Source organism: Anthonomus grandis, chromosome 13 (genome assembly GCF_022605725.1).
Source record: "Anthonomus grandis grandis chromosome 13, icAntGran1.3, whole genome shotgun sequence".
NCBI classification, from domain to species: Eukaryota; Metazoa; Arthropoda; class Insecta; order Coleoptera; family Curculionidae; genus Anthonomus; species Anthonomus grandis.
The window spans coordinates 9,826,173-9,851,251 of record NC_065558.1 but is presented as its reverse complement, the minus strand read 5'-3'; the positions used below and the strand labels follow the sequence as shown (position 1 = coordinate 9,851,251).

The 25,079-nt window shown below is 29.5% G+C and overlaps 2 protein-coding genes across 2 annotated transcripts in view; both read left to right on the top strand.

Moving 5' to 3' along the window:
* Positions 1 to 25,079, top strand: part of LOC126743773 (transforming growth factor-beta-induced protein ig-h3) — a 66,531-nt gene that overhangs the window by 16,806 nt on the left and 24,646 nt on the right. The gene's annotated exons all lie outside the window — the stretch shown is intronic.
* Positions 1,928 to 2,683, top strand: LOC126743774 (coiled-coil domain-containing protein 124-like). Its single transcript, XM_050450995.1, has one exon. The coding sequence runs from the start codon at positions 1,990 to 1,992 to the stop codon at positions 2,632 to 2,634; it is 645 nt and encodes a 214-aa protein (XP_050306952.1). The 5' UTR covers positions 1,928 to 1,989; the 3' UTR covers positions 2,635 to 2,683.

The following is a 25,079-nucleotide window of genomic DNA, read 5'->3' as shown; positions in this document are numbered from 1 at the left end:
AAAGGAGAGGTAAGGAAATCGAAAGATTTTACAAATATGGTCCAAAGCTTAAGCTAATAACTTTTAAAGCAGTAGTGCTCAAATACTAAGCTTAAACCTCAAAATGAGCATCCAGTTTATAGGCAAATAACTCACCTACAAGTATTATTAACCATTTGCAGGTTATTAAAACTTAAACTAATAGAAAAGTCTGCCGAATATAATAAACTGCTCGTGTTAGTGTTTGTGAACTATGAAAAAGCCTTTGACTCTATTAGACACAACAAGATGTTCAATGCACTTGCTGACTGCCGAGTTGATAGTCTGCCATCCTACAATATATCACCGACTACGCAAGCAAGTGTAAGAGCATATGCGAAAACCGATACATTTAAGATACAACGTAGATTTCGCCTAAGTTGTTTACCACACTTGACATGACGACATTGTATTGATATCAAATTGCCTAGATAAAATGGAAAAAATGATGTCAAAATCTGCCTCACCTTAAGTCTTAACATAAACGCAGTAAAAAAAGAACACGTGAGGAAGCTTGTCTCCAGTCAGAACCTTCTGGTACAGAGAAAAGAGATCTTCCAAGTAGCGTCCTATAAATATCTAGGACATGAGATTAGAAGCGGCAGAGATAATTGAACATTGGCTTTTTGATGATGCTAACTCTTAGAATCAAAATGTAAAATATCTTACATAAGTATGATGATGGATTACTGGAATTTTACTGAAAGTTTCCAGAGGTCAACGGGAGTCAAGGAAAAGCCAAGGATACTTCTACCTTAGAGTTATCAGAGGCCGAAGAATTTGGAAATGACAATAAGTCATCTTGATTTTAAGCCATGGACAAGTTCTAAAGAGCTTGAGGTCAACTCATCGTTCTCTTAATGAAATTAAGAATTTCCTTGCAGAATATGCAAACTTCTCAAATAAAACTTAACTGAAATTGATAATCGTTGCCATGGATGAGATCCTGAGAGGCAATCTAGAAAACTTGGAGTTCACTCTTGAAAAACGACTCATGAATAAATGACGTCCATTGGAGGTACTGATATGAATCAAAAGTATGAAGGATCCTGATGGATGTTTAGAGTCTCAGCCAGAGTTCTCAGAGGCCAAAGAACTTGGATATGCTAATGAGTCATCTTGGTTTCACGTTTTGGATTAGGTATAAAGAGTTCGGCCTTCCAAGTCTCATCCTTCTCTGAAAAAAATAAAGAATTTCCTTGCAGACATGGTTTTTATTTTTTACTCGAAAACCTTACATCCTATGACTAAAAAGCAAAGAATCAAATTTGCTCCAAACTAAAGGTTGACTTAAGAAATAATTTTTGTTCTTAGAAAAAGCAAGGATATCCCATTGGTTCTTTTAAGAATTCAATTAAGAAATATCTCTCTTTCTTTATGATTGAAAATCACTTATTTGGCAGTGATTTTAAAGATTCCTCTGTTAAGAGAAGAATCTTATCATGCTTGTTCTTGCTTCTCAGCCTCTAAAATCATTATTTTAACAATGGTTTTATTACTTTTACTGCAAATAAGAGAAAAGAGAGAGATTTATTACATTATTTCCGCACCGTTAAGATATTTTTTATATTTTTATTTTTAATTGTTTTTTACTACAATTTATTGTTTCTTACTTGCTCAAAATCTCTGAGCTTTTAAAATGACAGAAATTATTTACTTCGTTATAAAATATTTATTCAAATGGTTTATTACAAAACTAAGATCATTAAAAATATTTTTAAAATCACTTACTGGATTTTCGTTCTTATTTTCTTTCAACCGCCCTTCGCAGTCCACTCCTGGACATAGCCCTCCTCTGCCAGTTTCCATGCTTTCCATGTTTCTTCGTCTTGTGCTATCTGATATCACTAATAAACGTTAATATTATCGGCACCGCAAATTCAGGTGCCACATAGAGAAAACGTAGATCTTTGGAACAGGACTCATAATTCACTGTCAAAAGTTATTAAATGTCAAAAGAAAAAATTTAAAATGCGTAAAAAAACAATAACCGACAATCCCAAAGCAATAGCAGCTAGAGAACGTAAAAAAGCAGCACAAGAAGAGAAAGAAGCAATAAAAGAACGAGAAATCGAAGATGCCAAATGGAGAGAGGACGATAAACAAATACTCAAAAAGCAGCAAAAAAAGGCAGCGGATGAACGTAAGAAACACGACCAACTGAAAAGGAAAGCTGAAGCAAAAGCCTTATTAGAAATGGAAATGGCTTCTATAGAAACGATGCTGAAACTCACCAAAGTTACCAGAGCCGAGATTACTATTAAAGAAGAAGAACAACCCAAGAAAAAAATTGAAAAAATTATCCCATTATTGGAAAACTTGAATAGAGTGAAAGTTGAGCATGAGGAGGCTAGAACTGTCGATGAAGCTATCAAAGTTCTCGATGGTACTTCAGGGAGTATTGATAAACATCCTGAAAGAAGAATAAAGGCAGCATACACTGCTTATGAAGCACGAAGATTGGATGAGTTGAAGGTGAAAAATCCCACTTTACGTGTATCGCAGCTGAGGCAAATGATCTTCAAAGAGTGGCAAAAGTCACCAGAAAACCCTTATAATAAAATACAACCTACTAATAAATCATATTATTTGAAAAATTATCGATTAGTCTCCTAAGTTGGTTTTTCTGGATTTTTTTAATAGATTTTGAAAAAGCTTACTAAATTATTTTTTAGTTATTGGTTAGTTATTTTTTTTTGGTCTAATTAATACTGCCGATCTTTCCTGACTATGCACAATATTAAGGAAAGAAAATTGTTTATTAATGTTATAAGTTTTCTCATAAATATAAGAGAAAATACTAAGACTATGAGTAACTAACTGAGTATTTAAGACTTTGAGAAAATTAAAAATAAAATCTCAAAAAAGCTCTAATTTGTATACAGATTGATTCACATATAAAGTCATTTAAACATGATTTTAAGATATACAATTAGGGGCATCAAAATATATATTTATTACTTAGCAACATTGCATATTCCTTAATTCTCATCTACCTGTGAAGTAAATACGGCGTTGCCAGAATGTCTATCACGAATATTTATAAGGTTCTACGTACTTAACTAAATTTGAGTAGAAAACCCTAGTGATTTAAGTCTTTCTCTCTGGTTTATATCAGTAAACAAATTCGGATTTCTCGGATCCTTGAAAGAAATCTCAAATTATCATAACTGAAGGCCAAGAAAATAGAAATTCACGCTAATTTAACACGTCTTGGAGCCAACTCATTCATTATTTATTTAGGAATATACCTAGTTTCAGGCTAAAATGAGTTTTCTAGTAATATTCAAAAGCACTTCTTGACTTATGAATTTTTAAAACTGAATCCGATGTCCAGAATATGTGCTGGAAACTGTATGAATTTGAAAATAACTTTCTAGCTTATAGAGGTTTCGAAAGAAAGACAGAAGTTAGTATTTTTAAGCTAGTTAATGTTGGTAAACTTAAGAATAAAAAAGAAAAGCGATTTTTTTGATAAATATTTCATGTATTTTGTTTTTAATTAACGTTAAATAAAAAATAACTTTTTTAATTACAGAAATCCAAATCAAACCTCACTTACTCTTTAAACTCATGTTGGTCGGCTCAGTCATGATGAGTTTAGCTAGAGCTATTACAATTAAAAGTTTTACGTTAAAATTTTACATTTGTTTGATTTCTATAGCATGTAGTGCCTTGTTATTTATTTACTCAGTATTAATTACTAAGTAATTTTTTTTAAATTTTTGATATTTCTTAAATCAAATTCACATAGATCAGAAAAGTACCTCAGGAGGACCCAAAATAATGACAGAACGAAAAAAAGACATTCCGAAATCGATATTGTACCTTAGGATCAAGGAGAATTTTTTTTGATCAATGGATATAGGATCATAATGCGTTCCAGATACCACAGAATTTTTGCTAGATTACTACTCATTTAACTTTTACCTCTAATTAATCTTCACCTCATCTGTGCGTTGGTATAGTTCTTGTCAATTATCTTCTATTTTCGGATTCTATAGTTCGGACGTTAAAGAATTTGTATGTGCTATGTATACTTCTAAGTATTTACATATATCAATATTTTTTTATGGAACACAATCCAACGTATCTATAAAACTAATTTTGAACAGCAAAAATTAATTTTCCTTTAAAAAAATAGCACCTTTTACAATAAGTTAATAAATATGAAATCGACCTATAAAAACCCTTACTGAACTAACATTCAGACGATTCGATGTTTATTTGTAGTTATTTTTTACTACCTAACTTTTTTTTAATTATCAATATTATTTTGCACTAATTTTATATAACTTATTCATGTTTATTTTTTTCTTATTTAATGTATTAAGTAATAAAAGTATATAATTTTCAAACTCTTAGATTTTGTCGTTTTTTTTTTATTATTTCTAAAAAAGTTGAAAGTTTATATTTTTTGCTCAAGTAATATTATATAATTCATCTTAAAAAATTTCTAAAAAATTATATCAAATATCATTATGAGTGACAAATTTCAAAACGTTGATTCTCCTTATCTACACATTTCTCTCTGACTTATATGATGAAATTGTACTTTTTTTCACAGAATGTATATTTAGGAATAAGTGCAAATATTTCCTACTTACTATATTTGTTAAAGAAATGATAAAATCATTATAAACTTAAAATATATTCATCTAAATATAATTTAAAACTTTTGAGCTAATTTAAAATCAGTTAAATATTAGATATCCTAAAGGTACGGATATGTTGGGCGCCAAAATTGATATCCCCATTTAATCAATTGCAAATTAGAGATTTATATGTTTAACTCTTTTGTAATGTAATTTTAAGTTGATTGTTGTTTGACCAAATATATTTCCGTGTAAAAAAATATGCAACTATTATTAAGAACCATTTTATGAAGAAGCATATAATGTTTTACCTTGTCGAAGGTCTCAGAAGAGTCGAACTAAAAAATATCCACTTGAATCAGGTAATATCGTATATAAATACATGTTTTACTTGAACAAATCAATATTGAAGTAAATAAAAACGCCACTTCTTAGATACAGGGTGAAAATAAAAAGTATCAGCTTTAAGGCTGATAGCATATTTAAGGTTCTCTATAAATTATAACAACGAAAGAAGTGTTTTTTTTTAATTTGAAATATATTGATAGACCACAAATTTTTTCTTAAATAATAAGAATTTTGGAAATAATATCATTTTTGGGTAGAGGTATATCACTTTAAAGTGCGAAAATTAAAACAATTTTTATATAAAATTTGGCGGCAAAAAGTACGCTCTTTAAAAGTTTAAATCTTTTTACTAAAAGCGAAATTTAATAACCTGCACTATCATGCAATTTTTGTAATTATCGGAATTTTTGCATTTTATATGGAAAGAGACACATAAGGTGTTTTTAGGAAAATATTAACAAAGTAAGTTAACTACGTAAGTTGAAGTAAAAACCGATAAAAAATCCTTGTACCATTCCATAAATTATACTGAAAATGCCTTGCGAGCGTCATAAAATTCCTTCTGTTTTTAAAATTGTTCATTTTAATTAATACACATTGTGCTTTATAGGTGCATATAGGTGAAACTATTCAAAAATACAAATATTTTATTTATTTGAAAAACCGGAAATATTTCCTACATATTATATTTGATTTTCTTGAAAATAAGGAAATAATAAAATCATTATAAACTTAAAATTTGTCCATCAATTAAATATAACAATTTTCAGCTAATTTAAAATCATTTAAATATTAGATATCTTAAAGGTACGGACATGTTGGGCGCCAAAATTAATCATTTTCAAATTTGTAATATATATTAAACGCTTTTGTAATGTTATTTTCATCGAAACCTTAAATATCAATTTATGAACTAGCATTTTATTTTTTACCTGCCTCAGAGGAGTCAGTGAATACAATGTCTGGTAAGAGTACTTAAGAGAATTATATTAAATGACTTATTCAAATAAATGATTTACTTCAACAAGTCAAAATAACTATTTTGAAGAAAATAAAAATGTTTTTAGCGTACTGCAATAGCTAAAGTATGTACACTGAATACCACCTTTTGGGTTGCAATTGCATGGTATTTTGCATTTTATATTGAAGGGGACGCATTAGTAGAATTTAGCAGAGTAAGTACAAAAGTAATTTGAAGTACAAAATGATAAAGACCACTTTGTATCATTTCATAGTTCTTACTAAAAATGCCTTGTGCGTTGTAAACCCTCGCACCACCATAAAATGTTTTCTATTGGGTATTTAAATTAATACAAATTGAGACTTTAGTTTTAATGCCTCTTACTATTGAAAAACTTTTCAAAAATATATATATATCTGAAATTGTTGTTCAAATTAGTTTAAATAATTAGTGGTAAATAGTTTACTGCTGGAATTTCCTTATATAACTTAAATAACAACATAAACGTTTTTGGGCATGCAAAAGGTAAACCTTTTTCCTGTTTCCCACACTTACATCTCTTTAAGTAAATTTATCTGTCTGGAAAATTGAAACATAAACCAAACACTCGGTATCAGCGTAAATAACAAATCCAGTCAGACGAGCCGGTGCCGTGTCTCGTATGTTTAACAAAGATAGTGCGGTCCGTGTACATGGGTGAATCGCGGCTAAAATGTACAAGTCCAGAATATACAGCACAATGAAGATCTTTGATTATACTTGTAGAGCGTAAAGTTTATCTTGAGTGAATTAAAGTGTAAAAGGTTTTCCTGTTTTATTTGTTCATTGCAAGACGGGTTTGCGAATTTTAATCAGAGCCTGGTGGTCTTGAAGTTCATATGCTCTTTTCTGAGAATCTTATCTTATCTCGCCCATGGAGTTTGTATAATTTTATGGCGGCAATGTGTTTAATTAAGTAAATTGCTCTGGATTTTTATATTCATTTAGTTGGTCTTTTCAATACGGATTTTATTTCATTTTTATGTCGGGGTTATTGGATCATTTGAAGATTAATAATTATACAATTTAGGATAGTTTTTTTAAATAAGAATATAAAACAGTGGTCATTTAAATATCAAATAGGTATAACATTTTGGCGCCCAACATGATCAAACTTTTAACGTTTAAAAATATTTAAATTATCTTTACAAAAATTTATGTTGGAGAATATTTACAATTTTTTTAATCAGTAATAGATCATACATAGAACAACTCTTTTATGACACAACCCCGAAGCCCCAAAAATAGATAATAATACAGATCCAGATATCCTCATTGAAGAGGTCAGTGTAGCCATAAAATGAAGAAAGCAAGATCATCGTCACCCGATAATATAAATATAGAGTTCCTGAAACTTTTTGAGGAAGACCGCATGAGGTGATTAACAAAAGATATTCAGTTCTGGTAAGATTCAACACGAGTGCCTCATATGGATTCACCTTGCCTAAAAAAATCAAGAGCTAAAAAGTGTGAAAGTTACTAAAATTTAAAACCAAAATTCGATCATGGCCTGGCGCAGAATTAACTGCAAAATTTCATTAATTTGTTTATTTTCTTCTATATATTTAAAAATTAGTAATATATTTAAAAGAAGTATTAATTAAATGATGCCTAACTCATCAGTTTTCAAATAATAATCCCCTCAATATAACTTGCTATGGATAAAAACTGATTTTTTTTAATGTTAACTGCGTGGTACTGAGATCTGCTGAAAAAGGTACCGAGATAAATACAAATACAAAATATTTATTTATACCATATCAGGTTTCATAATTACCAAGATGTGTTCGTACATGTAACAAATAGGCAAAAATGAAGAGGGAAGTAATTGTCAAGATATTCAACCTGGAAAAACACATTCTACAATCTGCTCTATTCGGTAACCCTTGAAGAATGCGTACTGCCGGTTTAAGAATGGAGAAAATTCGGCTTGCATTAATGGTATGTTAAAAGCAGATTAAAATTCCATAAGATATCCTAGAATTAACACACGCAAAATAAACTGATGGCGCAATATTTCGAAGTGCTATAATTTAATCCAAAGTACAAAGAAGCAATTTTTGGACATATAAAACCTATGTGGCCACTCCATAGTAAATAACAATTTAATTTTACCCCTAAAAACATCACTCGTAATCTCAGTGGAAGATCAAAATGATGAGCAAATTTCAATCTTATTGAATCTCTTTATATTAAAATAAATCTAGGCATGTGTTTTCTTAGAAAAAGTAGTAATAAAGGTAAAGTAGTATGATTGAACATTTATAAATTGTAAGTTTTATTTTTGTTGAATTTGGATCTTGTTTCATTTTCGTTAAATTTGGCTATCATATTGTATTTAATTTATTATTAAATGTATAATGGCTGGGTCGTATCGTCATAAATATAAAAATTAGAATTGAACGTAATTTTTATATTAATCACAGCCAATCTTATTAAAAGATCAGTCAAGTGTTGCGGAAGAAAGGAGATTCTTAATTTCTACATAAACTTTAGGAAACTTTTAGAAGTGTATTTAATGATGATGGGAAGGGTTATATAAATACAAAAATTTCCTAGAAAAACTATAAAATGATAGATTTTTTAAAAGTTTTACGTAGTAGGAGTCAAGTTTCACGAATTACAAAAAAAAAAACAATATTCCTGAAAAATGTAAGCAATGAATTTATTTAAAGGTTTTTTTTAAAAATACGTACATTTTTTTGCTGACGTCAACAATATATCTTTTAAAATTGTCATAGATTCATTTTTAATATGCATATTGCTGGAAAACTACAATATTATAAAACCAATCCATCAATATGGGAATCAACAATACTGAGCAAATTTCACCATTTATTACACAATCGCGAAATTTATTACTTTCTCGTCCAATCAAGTTTCCATTTAAAATAACAGAAATTTACACAGAACCGGATTTCATTACTAATTACGAAAATAAACATCCGGGGACGTTAATGTATACAAAACAGCTAAAATATTCATGAAAAATATATTTTAAAATTAATATGGGGGATTATCTGTTACGCACGTACTTCAGGCCCTTATTTCAGACAGGCCGAATAAATTGGATGTTTATCTAAACAACCCTATTGGCGTGCGTAGTATTAGAAGCAAATTTACCGAAAAATTGAAAACCTTAAGGGTTCGATATAATATATTCAATGAAGTTTAAAATTTAATATTTACTTACTATACAATGTAATTTTTTAGGCGGTATTGATAAATGCTTTTGCAGAATTTTAACGAGGGATGGCTGGCTGTTGCACCTGCAGCCAATTTCGCTACCCGACTCCATTATGATTTATCTGTTCTGCATGCCTTTGTCGCAGGTGCAATCCTGGGATGTATTACATAGGCGGTATGCGGAGATTAAAATCAAATCTATCCCGTGTTGAGTGGCAGAGCATTGGCTACTCCGAAATATCTACTTTGTTATTCAATACTACAATAGTGAAGTTTTAACGACTTCTGGATGAAAGAGCGAAGAACTAGAGCAATAAATTTCCCAGCTATTCACAACAATCCATCATTCCCTTGTGTCTCTTAGTCAGCGAAAAGGCAGTCTTAATTTCATTACCTCAAGAGATTTCTGGGGTTTAGCGAAACATAGGTGTCAGCTACAAACCTATCCATTAATTTCTTCTGACGTACGCCACCACTTAACTTACTAATTAAATCTGGAAACGTTCTCGATGATTTATCGTAGAGTTTTATTACTGCTTTGTGAATTTATAGTGGCATACGCTCGAAAAGAGATGGATATAAATAGAATTTTTTAAGGCTAAATTTGTTCCAAATTTATTGTATTAGCAAAACTGTAATGTAAATATTATTAGATGTTTAGTTTTTTTAATGATTTTGTATTTATTGTAACAAAGCCATTGTAGATAGATATTTAATTCTTTATTTACTATAATAAGTCAGATTTGTTTAATTATTTTTATGTTTATATACAATAAAACACTATCGTCTCCAAAAGTTAAGTATACGATAGTTATTTCGCATCTTAAAATATATTTAAACATTTAAGGATAAGTTGCAGCCCTAAAGAGACTTATTACTAATCACTTTTTATATTATGTGAGAAAATATGTATATTCTGTTAGTTCAACATTATTTTGTATAATTTTTTTAATAATATGCTTACATTAAAACTACATCAAAAGCTTGACTTAAATCAAAAAACATAGCAGCAATGACATATTAATCATTCATACTGTTTAAATGTACTTACTCAATTAAAAATTACTATTGCACCTAAGATACTGCTATGCTAGAATTATGCGGGTAAAATAATCCAAATATTCCTAAAAAAAAACGAAAATAAAAAAAAATATGCTTATATGAACCACATTAAAGGCTTAACTTAAATCAAGAAAGACCTTAGCAATTATCTTATTACCATCCAGAGCTTTTAATATTTAAACAACTTCTTTTCAACAATCTTTTGTTGTACGTAAGGTAATTCTGTGCTAGTAATATGCGGCTTAAAAATTTCAAATATTTCGTAAAAATCCTAAAAAAATAGAAATAATATCAATATAAGAAGAAATATTCAAAAAAATACCTATATTAACCACTTCAAAAGCGTAACTTAAGTCAACAAATATATCAGCAATTATCTTTTTATTATTCAGAGTTTTGATTATGTAATCTGTAAAATGCTCATATCAACCACATTAAAATCTTGACTTAAATCAAAAAACACAGTAGCAATTATTTTATTATCATCCATAGTATTTAAAATGTGTTTAACATGTAATTATGTGCTATTGATATATAGTTCAAAAAATTTAAATATTTCGAATATAATCGTAAAAATCTGAGACAAAAGGAAAATTGGAAAAAAATGCTTATATCCGTTACATCAAGAGCTAGACGAATTTTGGAGGAAGTAATTTCTGGTTTTATAAAAATTAGGATCTCATGTGGTTGGAAAGATTCTTATGTACTTGACAAGCGCACTATAGATGCTAATTATAATTCGGATTTTTCCTCTTTCTCTTAAAAAAAGTCTAAACGTCGTACGTATAATGCGCTTTTGACATATTAACACTTTCTCAATACTGGAGAAATTACCACAAGCTAACAAGCTCGAACCGAAGTAAAAACAATGAAATTGGTTTTCAAACTATTCAGATCAAGATCTACTAATTTAGATTCTGCCAAGACCGTTTTCCTGGAACCAGTCTGCAATATCAGCTATACACGTGGTGGCTTTGGCGTAGAAAAACTGGTAGTCAGTACCCGAGACAATTGCTGATTTATCGTCCACAAAAAGTGTTTTATAGCTATCATTAATCAGAAGGGGCAAGTCATTAGAAAAAAGTAAAAATAAAATGGGCCCAAGAATACATTTGTGGAACCATAGTGATAATAGCCTCATCAGGTTTTGTTACTTATTACACATCTTATTTGTTTAAAGACATCTTATAGCATCTGATGTAAAAAGACTAGCTCTGAATCCAAACTGATTACATGACAGTATACCAAAATATAAAAGCACAACAAGTCTCCTTTTTAAAGGATTTTTCGAAGATCTTTGAGAATACAGACAGGAGAGTAATAGGTCTATAGTTACTCACTTCTGTAGTTATCTACTGATTAGACTTCCTCTGATATAGGAAGCGTTTGGTTACATAAGGAAAGCTCATATTAAATAAACTAGAAAAAGTGTCAAAGGAGTAAGAAAATTTTGTTTAAAAATCCAGTGTCTCAAAGGCTGACAGCCAATGTCTTTGGACTAGAAACTTGCTTTCTAAAAAAGCGTATGTTTTATCAGAAAAGAATCTAGAAATCTTTATTTGCCTAAATACCGTTCGTGAATATATTATCAATCAAGGTGCAGGACGATCCCTGATATGTAATCAATTAAATTTATTTCTATACGTAAGGTACTGCTGGACAATCCGATTTAAAAATTTAAAATAATCTGAATATTGCAAAGAAAAAACGAAAGTTAAAAAAATGCTTATGTAAACCACATCAAAAGCTTGACTTAAACCTATTAACACGACAGCAATTATCTTATACTCTTACCATATATTATTACCACCAACTAAATCTACATAAGTTTAGGTACTGCTGCTAAAAATTAAATTATTCCGTAAAAATCCAAAAAAACATTTTTTCATATCCACTTCATTTGCCTTACATGGCAGTGATTTAAACTTTTAATGTTTAATTTTTATCAATATTTTTGCAAAGCCTTTGACAATATTAAGAGTTTTTAATCTTTTGAAAAACTACTCATCAATCAGCTCTACATACATTTTCAATGTAAATGCTTAAATTGTTATCATCAAAATTGATAGCATCAAAATTTTCCAATCAACTGAAAATCTACTCAATATTTCCAAAACGGTTATATTCATAAGGAAACTTATAAGAACCATTTTGGTGAATTTTCAAAATGCTTAGAATTTTGTGAAGCCTTTGGCAGTATCCAGATTTCTAAAATGAACAGAAAATTAAATTGATATTTGAAAAAAAATATATACTTGTATCAACTACATCAAAAACTGAAAATTCGAATATGTATTTAGACTGTTCGAAAGCCTGTGATACGGTCACGATTTTTTAATCAAGTGAAGAAAATCTCCTCAATATTGCCCAAACGAGTATATTTAAAGGAAAATTATAGGAATCATTTTGAAATATTTAGATTCTTGTGGAGCCTTTGAGTATCAAGATTTTTTTCAGTCAATTGAAAATCTACTTGATATCTGAAAAGCAACGAGATTTAACGAAAAATGCTTATTATCAACTACACCAGAAGCTAAAAATTCGAATATGCTTTTAGATTGTTGTAAGGCATTTGACAGTATCAAGATTTTTTAATCAACTAAAAATCTACTCAGTATTACCAAAATTATTTACTTGGAAACCTTTAAGAACCAACCATTTGGGTAAATTTATAAAATATTTAGATCTTTGTGAAGCCTTTGGCAGCATCAAGATTTTTTCAATTAACAGAAAATCTACTTACAACAAATTTTCCATATTGCCAATGTTTTTTGTGAAAATAGGTCTAACTTACTTTGGGAAGATTTGCATAATGCACCAATTTAATATGACTTATAAATCGTATAGAATTAAGAATATTTAATGTCACGACATAACCCTCGAAAATAAAATGTATACTACAATTTCCATTGTTATTTTGAAAAATGGAATCCAATGAAATTATTTTAATTTAAAAAGACAATAACTTTTTTTAATTTTAACAGCATGAATTTAAAAGGATGCTACTAAAACCATTTCATTTTCATAATTTATAAGTTCATGGCAGTCGCTTTTTTATATGAAATATATGAGCTGTAAATATAAAGTAACTGGGAACAAGGAAAGCGCGTTAGTTCATTTTCTATGCATAAAAGGCCAAGTTTATACCAGCTGATCTACATTTTTAGATCGAGTGGCCAACAGGAAAAATTTACTACTTTAGTTTATAGGGCTTTGGGTTAGAGCCCTTTATATAGGTTTTAAAATAAATGAAAATATTGGCAAGCATGCTTGAATAATACGGATGTTAACTATAAATATTCAAAGCTTTACAGCGCCCATTCAGAGTGTTTTAAGTTGTTGATTTTTATAACATAAACTGTTATGTCTTTTAAAAGAAAGCCATTAAACATTTATTCTTATTAAACAGGCGATTTTATATATTTTTTTAAAGTTAAAATAAAGCTTCAATATCCCATTTTATAATAAATTTATTTCTACGCTACTGATCGACAATTCCCAATCCGAGGTTTGAATTTCTGATTGCACTGATAATCTTGAACCGGACTTTAATTCGGGCAATCAATCCATCAAAGTTCAAAGTAGTCCTCTTGCGTGGCAGCATAAATCGAATTAGTCTGTTGGTTTAGTAAAATTATTGAATCTGAAATTAGTTTGTAACCTTGTTGGAATATATGAAACGGAGATAGAGATGGAAGTTTTGTATTAATATTAATGAACTTTGGAACTCCGAGAGAATAACTTATTTCGGGAGTAAGAGAATATATTTCATGTTAAAAAGTGGGTCGAGTTTGTTAACAAATATTTCTGCTTTATGTTATTTTACGTGCGATAGTAAAAAGTGCAGCGTGCAGTAAAGCCGCGCGTATTTATCTTAGGAAAATAGAAAATTTAATATAGACCATTCAGGGGGTTCTACCTAAAAATTCCGCTCTCGTTAACCTCGTCTTGCCGTCAAAGAAAACTACTTAAAAAGTTCTACCTTTGATCTCATAAAGCAAAACTGATGCCATAAAATAAAATTCTTCCTGGAATACATTTTAGAAGAATAAGGATGAGTGGTTTAATCTAAGGCACTTGGAAAAATATGGTGCTTTAAGATAATTTCAATTTTGTGATGCTCACTTTCGTAGGGTATAAAAATCCAATTAGGAATTTAACTATAAAATATCGAATTTTGTCTTTGTAGCATTTCAATTGAGTTTGTATAGTAAGTTCTTTTATCTGACTAAGTAATATTGGTATAACCTTTTGAAATATCCTCTCTTGATAAAACCACCTTAAAAAGAATTTCAATTCGAACGTTCAAGTGATAAGATGGCAGTATTCACTTAAGTCGATGTTATTTATACCGACTTCCGAAAAGCCTTTGATCGGATTGATCGCTATGCATAAATTAACTCAGTATGGTTTTTCAGGGAGATTATTTAATTTATTTCATTCCTACTTGATTGGTAGATCTCAATATGTTGAATATGAGGGCTTTAAATCGAAACTTTTTAACGTAACGTCGGGTGTGCCACAGGGCTCGAGCCTGGGTCCGCTCCTGTTTAGTTTTTTTTATAAATGACTTGATTGAGTCACTCACTTGTCATAGGCTAGCTTTTGCCGATGATTTGAAGCTATATTTAAATGTATATAGTTTGGAGGATTGTGTTTTTTTTCAGAACTGTCTAAATACATTGGAGGTATGGTGCGCTGTTAACAGGTTAGGCTTGAATGCGGCTAAATGTAGTGTGGTCAGTTACTCTAGATCAAAAACACCCTTAAATTCGAATTACTTTATTAATGATACTATTTTGAGTAGATTAGAGCAAATTACTGATCTTGGTATCACCTTTGACTCTGAATTTAAATTCGTTCCACACTTCAACAACATAGTCAGGTCAGCCCTGAGAAGGCTTGGGTTCATAATTAGAAGTTCTCAGAGCTTTACTTTGGAATCTACATTAAGACTGCTTTTCTGTTGTTTTGTGAGATCAAAACTGGAGTTTGGCTGCATTATATGGAACTCGCTCTATCAGAAACATATTGGTCTCCTTGAATCTGTTCAGCGTAGATTTGCTAAGTTTTTGGCCTTTATTGGCAGGATGGCATATATCCGGTAAGAGGGTTTGATTATCGGCAACTATTGGAACGCTTCAATCTACATCCATTACATCTCAGAAGAATGATCTTCTCTGTAAAATTCCTGCATGGGTTACTGAATGGATTCATTGATAATCCTGTACTTCTTTCTGGTGTACGTTTCATGGTGCCTAGGCTTAATGCTAGACATCCCCTAACATTCTTTCTGCCAAGGCTCCATACTAACATCCTGTTGAAATCGCCACTATATACAATATGCGCTATATTTAATCGGATCTGTCACATGTGCGATATAAATTTCTCTCCGGTTCATGTGATGTTCGATATCATGGTGGATCATTACTCTTGGGATTAAGACCCATGTGTTTAAGTTATAGTTAGTAGGTATATTGCAGTTAATTTAATTTAATTTTGTTGAATATGTGATTATCTTGTTAAACTTTTATAATTGGGTTTTTACATCATATTAATAGTAATTTGTTCTAATTTTTTGGATAACTTTTGAGACTGTGACTTTACTTTACTTTTTTCTTTTCTTTTCATTCTCTTAGGTTTGTTTGTGTGTGTTTTTTTAACTATATTTTTCATTGTTTTGCAACTGTTTCCTGTTATTGGGCAAGTTGCCTGTTGGAAATAAAGCCTTATTATTATTATTATTAATATTTAACTAGTTTTTGGCTGCATAAGAGTATTTATGAAATGATTAATATTAATAAAAAAATTATATTAGCAGTGGCTTTCAGTGTATTAGGAATTTACGAATAAAGACTATTTGGGAATTTATTTTGTTTTGTTTATTTGAAATGTATACTACAGTTAAACCAAATGGTACAAAAAAACAAGAAAAGTTACAACAATCAGTACGTATGTATAAGTTAATTAATTAAATTTAAATTATGTAGATAATTGGAAATTTTAAGACTAATAATAGCAATATTAATGTATAGTAAAAAAAACTACAATTAAAAACCAAATCTTACAGATGTAGTTCAAAGAATTAAAAGAATTTAGAAAAAATTCAAAACTATTTCAACAAAATTCAAACTTCAAACATTAAGTGTTTAAGATATTTTAAACGGAATAACTTGGAGAATTTGTTTAAAGAACGTAAGTACAAACAAAGAATTTAAAGAATATAGGATTTAAATTAAATTTGAAAAATTTTTAATTTATAAACGATCTTAAAAATAGCTATAAAAGTCTACCTTGAAGTGAGCAAAATTATTTATTTGTTTTTCGATTATGCGTGAACGTGCCTGAGTTTCTGAATTTAATCTTAAAAACTTTTTTAAATTAATAAGAACCTGGCAATTCATGGATTTAAAGAATAAGAAAGTTAAAAAAATTTAAGGGTTCTAAAAGGCAAAAGAAAAACAATATTTACAGTAAAAGAGATCCATTTTCCATGAAAAAAATAGATATTTATGTACCAAGGCTATTCAAAATGTCTCGGTTTTGTTTAATATTTAGTCCAGAGCCTATGCATGGATTTTTACGTCTTAATTATATTATATTCACTAAAAAATAGCGGCATTTAAATTTGCCTAATATATTACATTGAAAGATCTTATATCCACCCGGACTATAGCGGATTATAGTAAAATAAAATAAGTTATTGTTGATGGCAACTAGATCACTTCTGATTAAAAATTAACTCTAGGAATCTCCCTAGAAAAACGCTCTTTTAATTAAAGTTAAAAGTAGTCAAAGTTAAAAGTTCGTTAAAGTAAGTGTTAAACAGATCCTTTTTTATTAAGGGGATACTCTCATGAATTATATTTTTAACTTTTTTTGTTTGGCGAAATAAAAACATTTGGTTTTAAAATAATAAAATATATTATATTTTTCGTATTAAAATATTTAGAACTAGTGTAATTAAATATACATAAAAAAGTGATCTTTTTTAGGTATCGTACTCTTAACTAGAATAATATATGACGTTCGAAATGCCCTGAAATTTGACTTTCATATTTTTTCGTAAAGTAAAAATATTTTATGCACAAAGGAGCAAAGTAATAAATTATTTATCAGCAGTATTAAAAATGCTTTGCTACCCATATGAAAAATCCCTTTTTCATGGGATTTGAAAAAAGAATATTTTAGAGGCTTGTTATGTAAATAATTAAAAATAAACAAAATAGTAATTTGGATAAGATAAAGAAAAAAATTTATAGAGTTAATACAATATAATACAAAAATTCATTCTTTAAGTTTCTCTTTTAAACGGTTTCAAAAACAACTAAAAAACCTAAAACCAAAACCTTCTCACTATTCGGAAAACTTATCAACATAAAGTGCAGTTTATCTGATCCAAACCGGCGCACGATGAATAGAGTTTTCCTTTTTCAAACTCCATTAGCATCCAGTACTGTATCAGGGGCAGACCGAAGTTCAATTTAAAACGTCACCGGAAGCTCGAATAGCTTTTCAACTGGTGCTTTACGAATGAAACTTTGCTTGCTATATACACTATTGCCTGGTAACGCATGGTCTCGGAATTTCGTTTGTTTTGTACACGAAGCTACTCTATAGTTCGGTTCAAACAATGTTAAACTCGTACCATAGAAGTCCGGAATACGTTAAAACTTAGATTGATTTTATTTCAAAGCACGTTGTACGACAGACGGCTCTATATAAGTGTTCATATTTGGATTGTAAAGAGTAACCAAACGTGTATAACGGAATTTTACGGGTCCGTCCGCAAAATGGAAACTCTGTTAAGCAAACGACAAACAACATTAGTGAATGAAAAGTGTGAACATTCCCTAATGGCTTTGAAATAGGAATTGTGCATCTGCATGAGGACGAAAGGAAAGGTCGTCCTCGGGATTTTATGCTGATGAATATCCGGAGTGAAATTTTCCAGTTAACGAGTCTGGGAGTGTTTCCAGGAGTCGCCTTTCCCTGGAAACTTTGTGTATATATATAGTCTTAACGGTGACAGGTGTATATTTATTTAAATTAAATAACCCTTAGTTCTGATAAACATCAAAGTTTGTTATTACTTTCTTTATAAGCTAATTAAGTAGACATTTTTTAGCTTATGGTTATTTATTTTCTTAGTTTCTTTCAATTTTTTATGGACGATATAAAGGTATTCTTAAAAAGAAGCATAACATTTTTTTTTAAGTAACAATTTAGAGGATCAGCACAATATTTACAAAAGCAAAAACAAAGATAATACTATAGGTAAAACTAATTTGAGAAATCAATGAAAATGTCGGAACTTTCATTAGAGTTCCTAAGAGTCTTAAATGAATAAATAAATAGACTCTATCTATAAAATAAATTACAAATCCTTAGTTAAAGCAATGAATCATTTCGACGTTATGTTAAAAAAATTTATGAAAAATATTTAGAAAAGTGAATATTAATTAATTTTTTTTTTAATTTAAAATTGACGCACCTAGAAAGTAAGTATAGAAATCTACAAAAATTTAAAGAACTTTGTTTTAAAGAATTGACAGTAAATAAGTATAATGAAAAATTAAAAATCTTGAGCAATGTAAATAAAAAGGAGTATGATTAATCACCATAGAATAAATAAAATGTATAGACTAGAAAGTATTGAATGTAAATGTCAAATTTAAGCACTTTAAAAAGTCTTAAAATAAAATATTTTATTAATGCTAACGGGCCTATAAAAGCAATGACAAAATAATCTTACAAATATTTTTTGGAAGGATTTTAAAAAAGAATTTATGAAAACTAAAGAATGTAGAAAACGTTAAGTTTTTAAAACATAAAAAAATTATAAAAAGTTTGAATTAAACCAAAAAATATAATTTTTTCAAGCATATGCTAAGATGTATCTAAAATGAACAAAATAAAATTAAATCTGATAGAATTAAAAAATAATTTGTAATAAATTAAATTCTTGCTTTAAATGGAGATGTTTCTTTTTGACATTAATTATTTTACCAAAAACATAAAAAAAATTACAAATTATTTAAATTAAGCCAAAAATTAAAAATACCATAAAAAATCAAAATATTTTCAAAGAAATGTTAAGATGTCTTCAAAGATTAAAAAAATCTAAGAATTATAAATATATAATTAATTAAATTCTTGCTTTCAATAGGGATGTTTTTTTTAACATTAAATGTTTTATATAGCTTTTCTTTTATAATTTCTTTAATTATTGCGTAATTATCCGATATATGTAAAAGAATTGCATTAATTCAACTTTAACTTGTTTGTCATTTAGGAATATAGGAAAGTATAAAATACGTCAAAAGGAAAAAAACATTATTTTTGTTTTGTTATTACACATTTACAAATCAAAAATGAACCAAAAAAAATATTTTTAAAAGAATTTTCCTAATAAAAATGAACTGAAAATTATAACTGTATTTGTAAGTAAACATTGGTGCAAAAATTATTTAAACCAAATTATACAAATTTCTATGCAAAAGTTATAATCTCTGTGTTACTCGATCCGTAAATAATATCCTATTTAATATTAATATATTGTAGTATCTACATACAATATACAGGGTGGTCCGGTTTCGATGGCGGAAAATTAAATGGCCGACGGAGAACGAAAAAATAATAATTTTGCTATTATAAATAATATTCGAAAAATAATTCGTTAAAAAATTACAGGGTGTCAAAATTCTAATTAAATTAATCATTTTTTTTTATTTTTCTTAAACCACTTTAGATATTTTAATGAAATTTGGCACGTTTAGAGAGTTAATCAAGACGCATCTTTTTGTGCAAAAATTATTAATTTTATTTACCAGTGGCGTGTGTGCGGGCCATTCTTCATACAATTTTAATTAATTTTAATTTAAAAAATGATGCGCCACTGTTTTTTTTTTAATTTCTTTTTTTTTATGAAATCCTTGTTTAATTTAAAATAAAAAACATCTTCTTACTTTTTGTCGTACGACACACCGTTTGCGAGTAAAAATGCTGATTTATAAAAACACATAAGAAGATAACACATTTAATTCATTTAAAAACAATAACAAAATAAAAACAATTAATAATTAAAGAAGTTGTTCAAAATGCAGCCCACCGACCTCAATACATTTTCTACACCGAGTTATTAAGGAGTTTATTGCAGCCAGTAGCACAAAATTTTGATTTTGCATGTCATTACATGCTTCCTGAATTCTTAAGATTAATTCCTCTCTGTTAAATACGGGATCGTAAACTTTATCCTTAATGTTTCCCCAAACGTAAAAATCTAGTGGATTAAGATCCGGTGACCTGGGTGGCCAGGGTATTGATCCAATATCATTTTGATCATTAATATCATTCCTCCCTAGCCGGCCAATCCACCTTCGAGAATAATTATTATTAAGCCAGTTTCTTACACCTATTCCAAAATGTGGGGTGGCTCCATCCAGTTGTATCCAAGTTTCATGTCTCAAATTAATGGGTAAATCCTCAGTGTAGTCCGGCAGACTATTATTTAAAAACTCCAGAAATAGTTGTGAGTTTAGCCTTGGAGGTAGGAAATGCGGACCACAAACATTACCACGAATAACGCCCAACCAAACATTAACGGAAAATTCATTTTAAAAAGATCTTGGCCGAATTGCATGAGGATTCTGTTGTGCCCAAACATGAATGTTATGAAAATTTATCACTCCGCGTCTTGTAAAACAAGACTCATCCGTCCAAAGTATCTTGTGTAAAAAGTCGGGATTTTCCTCTGTTGAGTTTAAAAGCCACTGACAAAATCTTACTCTCTTTTCAGCATCACCAGGGTGTAAACCCTGAACAGGCTGTAGGTGATATGCATGCCTGTGGTCAGCGTGTAAAGTTCGCAATATAAAAATGAATATCAGCGTATTCATTACTTGAAAAATGCATTTTCACAATACTTTTAACAACACTGTTAACAATAGCAAAATTAATAATTTAACCAACGCAATAATTTGACTTACTTAAATAATTAACTGTCATAATAAAATACAAACAAACCGTCTTTTGTTTTATGCATGCATTGCCTTCTTGCCGGCATTATTATATTCATTATTTATTTGAATTTCGGAATCCAGATTTTTGTGTCTTTTTTAGAACCCAACAGAATAATTTAGTCTTAATTTAGTATTTTTATATTTTTTATTATAAAAAAAAAATCAGCATTTATAAAAATTAATTTTTTTACTTGCAAACAGTGTGTCGTACGACAAAAAGTAAAGAGATGTTTTTTATTTTAAATTAAACAAGGATTTCATGAAAAAATAAATTAAAAAAAAAACAGTGGCGCATAATTTTTTTAATTAAAATTGTTTGAAGGTCGGCCCGCACACACGCCACTGGTGAATAAAATTAATAATTTTTGCACAAAAAGATGCGTCTTGATTAACTGTCTAAACGTGCCAAATTTCATTAAAATATCTAAAGTGGTTTAAGAAAAATAAAAAAAATGATTTTTTTAATTAGAATTTTGACACCCTGTAATTTTTTAACGAATCATTTTTCGAATATTATTTATAATAGCAAACTTATTATTTTTTCGTTCTCCGTCGGCCATTTAATTTTTCGCCATCGAAACCGGACCACCCTGTATATGCTTATTGTCGAAGCATTCGCCATTTTGAAACTCTGTCAAATCGGCCAAGCAATTAAAAAAATTAAATCTTTACTCTAAAAATTGTCGATGGTCAAAATACTTAAAAAAAATAACCCTTAGTGCCAGATAAACGTAAAACATTTAAAAAGCACAAAAACCCTAAAGCAGCGACACACTTTGAACGATAATAGAGTTTACACTATGGCAACATATTCCCTGCGACATTAATGTCAGGGTGGAGAAAACTAAAATGCAAGTAAGATTTTATGGTATAGCACTCCGGAGAGGAATGAAATTTTTATCTATTGTACTTATACGTATATTCCCAAGTCGACACTGCCATTTTATTTCCCAACCCCGTTTTTAATTTTATTTCTAATGCGACCTCTCTCCCGGTAAAAAGTGTTGAACAAAGTGCGGCTTTATTATAAATGGAATGGCTCGTATCGCCTAGAACGAGAAGCGTAGATAAAATTAGTAAATAACTTGAAACTGCTATCATTACGGGAGTCCGAGTAGCTATCTCAAAAAGTTGGACGATAAATCAAAAAGACAATATAGCAACTTATCTTTTGGGTTGTAATAAGAAACTTTCGGAGATTGTATTGCTTTGTTGGCGAAAGTTTAGCTCTCTTTCATTAGAGGGAATTTATTGGGTTTTCTGTTTTATAGGTGCCCTTAATAGTTTTTTATATTAGGAAAAAAACACGGACACAACCTAATAAACTTCCTACGTATAATCCTTCTTTAGCACACGTGATATGTCAAGCAATAAAAGTTAAAAATTCTTTGTTTTTCCAAAAAGAATCCTTTTTCAATTATAAACTTGCTAACAAAAATTTGAACCAAAATTGAAAGCTTCTGCAAGGAAATCCCCTGGAACGTATAAAAGACTATGAGTATATCTAGGTATATTTATTTGCCTTTGTTATAGATTTAAAGGACGTGTTGCCAAACACTTCCTTGTTTTCCATCGTCGTCTCTACCTTGGACATATGGGACACAGTCTATGGAGCGCTATCTCTGTTAAACTGAAAAAAAAAACGATAAATGAACGCTTCAAATCTAATGTATCTGTCTAGCATTTGCTCGAGTGTCTTCAGAGTAAATGACATTATGCTTTCTGACTTTCATCTCCTCGACCTATAAGCTAGATATCTCTCATAGTCTGAGCTAGCTTATTTATTTATTTATATGTACATTTACAATATTGAATGCTTGGCTAAAATCTAGAAGCGTCATACAATTTTTACGTGTTTTCCATTCTTGATTCTTAACTAATCAAAACTCTTTTTTTTACTCTTGACACGTGTTTTGCTAACTGTGTTAGTATCTTTAGGAGAAGATTAAATGTTTTAATCTTAGTCCGTTAATGTAAAAATTCGATTCATCAGAAAACCATAATTATGTTGTTGTAACTGTTAAAATTCTTTTTCATTGTTCTACAGAACCCTAATCGACCCTAGCCGGATCTTGTAGTTTTAATTGATGAACCTTGTATAGATGAAAATTTAAATCCTTACTAATAATTTAATGAACAGTTGACTTACACAAAGTTAGAGACGCCCTATGCAGTCTCTAACTTTGATGAAGATTGTCGAGGTTCCTCGTTAATGGTCTAGTGCTCACGTTCAATATTTTTGTTTGATCGAATAGTCGAGTTTTCGTACAAGCACATTAAAATCATTGTTTTTATAAAACTATCGAACACAAAAAGCACGTTACGGTTCTGTAAAACGCTTCATTGAAATTAAAATTTTACAGTGTTGCCATACGTTTATAAAAACTGACTCGATTCTCCGGGCATTCGTATTTCGGCAGAGGACTGATCTAAAACCGAAAATCTTTCTGAGACTCTCATATCATAGCTAGCCAATAGCACTAGAATTAATCTTATAAATTATGACTAATAAGTTAAAATCATAATCTCCTTTCAGTACTGACTTTTCAACCATTGATCCGAAAAGAGAAGTAGATCTCTGGAGAATATATAAGATTCAATATCTTTTTCTAGAAAAGAATTGTGTGTTTTTGAAGCATTATTTAGATCCTCCAGTATATCAAAATGTCATATTTTTGTATGTGAAGTTTCATTTATTATTCTTATCTTAAATATTCTTTAATAATTCAAGAATTCCACACAAATGTCAAATCAAGAATTCCGTTATTTTGAATATAAAATGTGAATAATTTTATTTAGTACAGGGTGGATGAATAAAGCGGCTCACATTAAGAATAAAGGTGAATGAATTGTACAGGCGTTCCTGTAAAAAGAATATGAATAAGTCATCCTTTACTGTAAGGATTTCAATGATTTTCCAATATGAAATGGCACAACTTGAAGAGTTCTCATAAATCAAGAATTCCATAAAAACATTCAAGAAATTAAGGACTTCATTAATTGGAATATAAATTGTGAGTAAATGTATTTAGTAGAGGCACTCCTGAAAAAATAAAATGGCTCATATTAAGACTAATGGTAAGTGGCTTAGTAGAGGTATTTTTGTAAAATGAATATGAATAATTTATTTTTTGCACGGATTTCAATAATTTTTCTAATATAAAATGAAACAACTTGAAGAGTTTTCATAAATCAAGAATTCCGTATATACATTTAAGAAATCAAGGATTCCATTATTTTAAATATAAAATGTTCGAATGAATAATTTTATTTAGTACAGGTACTCCAGAAAGAATAAATTAGCTAACATTAAGATTAAAGGTGAATGGTACACCTGTAGTAAAGATGCTTTTTTAAAATGAATATGAATAATTCTTTAATAATTTTTTGTCTTTCTTAATCTGGACTTTTTCTAGTCAAGTCAAGCTGGTTGCCTATTGCCTACGACCGGACTTCAGGAAAGCTAGGCAACTCTCCAAACAAACGACTTCATTACTTCTGGCTTCTCACTTTTTCGATATCCGCATAGTTAATTCCTTAAGGACATCATGAAGATATACCCTTGCGGGAAATTAAACTTTAATTACGTTCGGTTTCTCCTTTATAATTCCACCTTATAAGCTTAAGAGCCTTTCGAAGCATTAAACAAAAGGTGAAGATTAAATTGAACATGAAGGAGATAACACCCTCTGCGTGTGCTGTCGTCATAAATTCAATTAATCTTTAATTGGGTTTATATGGAGCCGCTTTATGACGTAGTCTGCCTTGTTTGGATAAGGTGATGAAAGAGTATTTTAATTTAAAAAATGACAATGAAATTAATTTTTTATACTTTTAGCGAGAATGCGA

What these genes read in the sequence shown, in the direction of transcription:
- LOC126743774 (XM_050450995.1), top strand. Translation starts at nt 1,990, where the DNA reads ATGCGTAAAAAAACAATAACCGACAATCCCAAAGCAATAGCAGCTAGA.